This window comes from Sinocyclocheilus rhinocerous, unplaced genomic scaffold (assembly GCF_001515625.1).
Source record: "Sinocyclocheilus rhinocerous isolate Xijiao unplaced genomic scaffold, SAMN03320098_v1.1 scaffold2194, whole genome shotgun sequence".
NCBI lineage: Eukaryota > Metazoa > Chordata > Actinopteri > Cypriniformes > Cyprinidae > Sinocyclocheilus > Sinocyclocheilus rhinocerous.
In genome coordinates this window covers 1,491,126-1,496,627 of record NW_015652304.1, presented here as the reverse complement: position 1 = coordinate 1,496,627, position 5,502 = coordinate 1,491,126, and the positions used below count along the sequence as shown (strand labels likewise).

The window sequence follows — 5,502 nt, the reverse complement described above, 5'->3', positions numbered from 1 at the left end:
GGGTTGTTACAGCTTAAAAAAGTAAGTGTTCGTGGCTTTAAGTTTAGTCAACTCAAATAGGCCTATCCAAGTTGTCACTTAGTACAACTTAACATTTTAAGGCAGCATGCACACAAAAAGAAACATTTTTCACAGTGTTGATATCAGGAGTACACAATATTGTACCACAAGAGGGCAACATATTCTGTTTTAAGGCAGAGGAGTCCTTGGATCAGTTATATTGTTCTTTAGAGCAATTTCATTTACCAAAAGCAAAACAAAACAAACAAATAAACAGAAAAAACACCAATTTTATTAGATAAATTGACAGTATTGATGTTTCTATGGAACAACCTGTTATCTAATGAGGAGAAGGGGTAGATTCTTATTCTACTACACCCTGCTGTTTCCTTGAGAAGATACTGCGACAGTGACCAATGACATCACTGTCAAGCCCACAATGCATTCATAAAGTCAAACATGCACATTTACCAAATTAATAAATATGTACATAAATAAAATAAAATAAAAATAGAGAAACTTTGAAATTCAGCCATTACTCCAGTATAAAGTGTCACATGATCCTTCAGAAATCATTCTAATATGCTGATTTATTATCAGTGCTGGAAACTGTTGTGCTGCTTAATATTTTTTTGGAACCTAAATTGTTATTCTTTCTTTTTTTGAAAGAAATTAAAACTTTTATTCAGCAAGGATGTGTTAAATTGTTAAGAAGTGATAGCAAAGATTTATATTGTTAGAAAAGATTTATATTTTGAATAAATGCTGTTCTTTTTTACTTTTTATTCATCAAAGAATCCTGAAAAAAGTATCGCAGTTTCCAAAAAAATATTTGGCAGCACAACTGTTGCCAACACTGATAATTCTAATAATAAATCAGTATATTAGAATGATTTTGACACTTTATACTGGAGTAATGGCTGATGGAAATTCAGCTTTGCATCACAGAAATAAATTATATTTTAAAGTATATTACAATAGAAACCATCATTTTATATTGTAATAACATTTTGCAAGATTACTGTTTTTTTTCTGTATTTTTGATCAAATAAATGCAGCCTTGATGAGCATAAGAGACTTCTTTAAAAAAACATTACAAGTCTTACTGATCCCAAACCTTTGAGCGGTAGTGTATATATATATACAATACAATATATATATATATATATGTATGTGGTATACATACATTGAGAAGATCAAGAGGAGCAGTCCCTTCCACAGTTTTTCACCAAATATATATACAAAATACAGAAGCTGGCTTTTCAAGGCATAACAATCCATTAAAATAAAGGTACCATTGATTTTCAGATTTAATTTTCATCTTTAAACATGAAGTGCAAAAATTTGTGTGTGATCAGATTAGATTAATTATCAGATGTGCACACCTTGTGAAACATGACTATTCTGTAAAATAGGTTGAACTTTAACAGAGGAATAAAATCCATAATGACCCAAACTGATGACAGTCACTCATGGTCTGTGTTATACGTACTGACCCAACACTAACACCCAGAACATCAGAAATTCAGAAAGAGGAGTACTGAGTTTTGACGTAGAGCATATGAGTCATGGATGGAAGTCCTGGAAGTGGGGCGTGATCTGAGCTCAACCACATTTGTAGCTCATTACACATCTGCAGAAGGATGTTCCCTGAGCTCAGAGCCAGACTATAAGTTTTTAGGTCCTGAATGAACAGTTAGTTCAGGAGGAGAGCCGGTCAAAGAAGGAGTGAATAAACCTGGGTAAAGATTTGTCCGATTGAATAGGTATGTTGATATCAGCTGAATAATTGAATTCTATACTGTATATATTTATTTGACATTTTTTGCTTTTATATATATATATATATATATATATATATATATATATATAAATAATGCATAATATTTACATTACATACATTAATTTCATTTACATCTCTGTGAGATATTGGTTGATATTTGGACTATAGCATCACTGAGAATTTAATACAAAAGTATTTTTTTACTACTTTCCCCCTAGTATTTCCAGCATTTTCATAAAAAATGGACATCAAACCAGTATTAAGGAGATTTGGCTCTTTGGTCCGAGCCATTCTCACATTTCTCTTTGCTCTCCTGGTACTTGGCGTGATGTTATGGGCATACATCGATGGTTTCCAGATAGCCACATCTCCATATAACATCATCTCCTTGGGTTTCTATGGGGTGCTTCTCAGCCTTCACGTCCTAATTCAGAGCTTTTTAGCCTTTGTGGAGCATCGGCGCATGAATGCAAGACGCAAACCATGCTCTTACACAAAAACCATTGGCTTTACTATATCAGCCTATCAGGAGGACCCTGCTTATCTCCACGAGTGCCTTCAGTCAGTACGGGCCCTGCAGTACCCATCTGAGCTGCTACGCATTGTCATGGTGGTGGACGGGAACTCAGAAGATGACCGCTACATGATGGAGATGTTCAGGGAGGTCTTTGCAGACCAGGATCCTGGCTGTTATATATGGCAGAACAACTACCACTCTTGGAAGCCCACTGGCCAAGAAAAGGATGCAGCAGAAGCTGATGGTCCAGAAGCAGATGATGAAGTAGCGTTTGAAGACCCTCAGCGCTTAGAGGTTGAAGAACTCATCAGGACCAAGAAGTGTGTGTGCATCATGCAAAAATGGGGAGGAAAGAGGGAAGTGATGTATACAGCATTCAAGGCACTAGGATCTTCTGTGGATTATATACAGGTTAGTGATGTTTAAGTTTGAGCATTGAATTTTAGGGGAAAATACAATGTGTATGCTTATGTAAGAAATACTTTTTATTCTGCTGTTTAATCAGGTGTGTGACTCAGACACAAAATTAGACCCTCTGGCCACAGTGGAGCTCTGCAAGGTGCTGGAGAGCAACCAGAAATACGGTGCCGTGGGAGGCGATGTGATGATCCTTAACCTTAAAGACTCTTATATCAGCTTCATGAGCAGCCTGCGCTACTGGATGGCATTTAACATTGAGAGGTCCTGCCAGTCCTTCTTTGACTGTGTCTCCTGCATCAGCGGCCCCTTAGGTAACACAGAAACTCTTAGACCTGAAGTTTGCACTAAATCGTAACTGAGCCTATGCATTAAATGCATATTTCTAGTCTTATATTGAATGAGTCATCTGTGCAGCTTAGTTCCAATAAAGAAAGCTTGTCTTCGTAATCTATAATCGAAACATTTAATCCAATAATTTGCATTGCCTCTGAAACAAAATTACTTGATGTGACTACAGGCTATTGGATGATATTAATCAACAGCCAAACAATATTTAAGCATTGTTGTAGCAAACTAAATCATTCGGTTTCATTTTAGTATGTAAAAACTATTTTTTTTATTCAGTCTAATTAATTCCAGATGGATAAAATATAAAAACTTGTTTTTTTCCCCCCAAGTATTTAAATCTTTGGTTCACTCAGAACACCGTTGTTGAGAAACACTGATTAAAATGTTGCTGAAGGCGTGGGATTGCTCAGTTCTCATCTGATCTGCTCTAGCTGGCTTATTTTAGTTGTTACTCTGATCTGAGTTTTGATATTTTGTCTGAAGGAATAACTGAGTTTCATGATCTTCACTTCAGGTCTATATAGGAATGACCTGCTGCAGCAGTTCCTGGAATCCTGGTACAACCAGAAGTTTCTTGGTACCCACTGTACTTTTGGGGATGACCGGCATCTCACCAATCGAATGCTAAGCATGGGCTATGCTACAAAGTAAGTAGTTGATTCACAATTGATTATTCACAAGCTAAATACATAATGAGCGGTTGTCCATCTTTTGGCAGAATGGTTCCACTTGAGCACTGTTTGGCACATTACAATTACAAACCGTTCCCAGCTCAGTAAAATAGGATCATCTGTAGTGATGTGATGAGGGTCCACGTAATAATAGCAGCATATTATTATGGCAAACAACAGAATGTATAAGATAGTTGAAACAAATTCAAATTCAAATTGATACTTCGTCAGTAAATGTGCTTTGTAGCTAGTCTGCGAACTTTACCTTTCTGTATGATATGATCAACCCGATCGCTTTGCCAGTATAAGAGCTCATATCTTTTTCATGAAGTTGCAATTTTATTCATTTGTACGATGTGATTCATACGGAAACATATGTTGTTTAGAGAAAAAAATAAGCATGAAGGTCCACCCCATACCTAACCATTAGTAGGGTATAAAGCAGATCATACAAAATTGTACGAAATTAGCTAAAATGTAAAATTATATTTAATTTTTAACAGGAAGGAAAACGAGGCTGTGACTGTGTGTTCAGCTGACGTCTTTCTGATAAATACATAAATAATAGACAACAACTTTGATCTGAAATGATAATGGAAGCTGGAACCAATCGGTCAAATAGTGGAAAATAATCTAATGACAGCAACAACCCATATAATCATTATATACCATATAAACTATTAGGTCCTTTTCTTGTTAACTACTTATACATTTCAAACAGGCATGTTTGAACTGAGTTTCTGTTTCTTCAAGGTACACTGCCCGTTCTAAGTGCTACACGGAGACTCCCGCTCAGTTTCTGCGCTGGCTCAATCAGCAGACGCGTTGGACCAAATCCTACTTTCGTGAATGGCTGTATAATGCTATGTGGTGGCACAAGCACCACCTGTGGATGACCTACGAATCCATTGTCTCAGGCATCTTTCCTTTTTTTGTCACTGCCACCATTATCAAGCTCTTCTGGACAGGCACTCTGTGGGACATTTTGTGGGTCTTGTGCTGCATCCAGTTGATTGGTCTGGTAAAGGCAGCCTATGCCTGCATCCTACGACAAAATGCAGTGATGCTCTTTATGTCCTTATACTCTGCTCTCTATATGACCAGCCTCCTGCCTGCCAAATACTTTGCCATTATCACCATGAACAAAAGCAGCTGGGGGACATCGGGCCGTCGTAAGATGGTGGGGAACTATATCCCCCTGGCACCTCTATCAGTGTGGGCGGCCATTTTATTGGGAGGCCTGGGGTACACCATCTACAGGGAAAGCATTAAGACTTGGACAACAGATGGAAAGAAAGAGGAGATCAAGTTTTTGATATTCGGAGCCGCAGCTTATGTGTGCTACTGGCTTGTAATGCTCTGCCTCTATTGGATGTGGTTTCGGAGATTATTCAGAAAACGCTCACAGAGTTACACTGTGAATGTATAGGACAATTATTTGGGCACATTATTTATTTAGGAACACTTGCACATTTTTTTGTTTTATTTTTAAATGGTTTACATGCAATTTTATTTATAGACTGTTTTTAAACTTGCAATTTTATTTATTTATTTATTTTTTTGGTATTGCACATATTTTATGCAATTTATTATGCCTATAAGTACTCAGAGATCAGAAATGATGTGGAAGCGACCAGTCTTTATGAAATATAATGACTATATGAAATGTGCAAAAAGCAATCATACAGAGTCAGCATTGATGCTGTACATTTTTAAGTTTATAAAATATAGTATTGAACCCAAATAATAGGAATATGTTATTA

At 36.6% G+C, this 5,502-nt stretch overlaps 1 protein-coding gene across 1 annotated transcript; it reads left to right on the top strand.

Moving 5' to 3' along the window:
* Nucleotides 1-1,689: 1,689 nt before the first annotated feature.
* Nucleotides 1,690-5,198, top strand: has1 (hyaluronan synthase 1). Its single transcript, XM_016520700.1, has 5 exons — nt 1,690-1,766; nt 2,002-2,711; nt 2,806-3,031; nt 3,583-3,715; nt 4,493-5,198. Exons 2-5 carry the CDS (start codon nt 2,025-2,027, stop codon nt 5,166-5,168), a joined length of 1,722 nt encoding a protein of 573 aa, XP_016376186.1. The 5' UTR covers nt 1,690-1,766; nt 2,002-2,024; the 3' UTR covers nt 5,169-5,198.
* Nucleotides 5,199-5,502: the final 304 nt, after the last annotated feature.

Excerpts from the sequence above, each read along its gene's own strand:
- has1 (XM_016520700.1), top strand. The coding sequence starts at position 2,025 with ATGGACATCAAACCAGTATTAAGGAGATTTGGCTCTTTGGTCCGAGCC. Across the intron at positions 2,712-2,805 it reads CTTCTGTGGATTATATACAG|GTGTGTGACTCAGACACAAA; the intron begins GTTAGTGATGTT and ends CTGTTTAATCAG. Across the intron at positions 3,716-4,492 it reads AGCATGGGCTATGCTACAAA|GTACACTGCCCGTTCTAAGT; the intron begins GTAAGTAGTTGA and ends TGTTTCTTCAAG.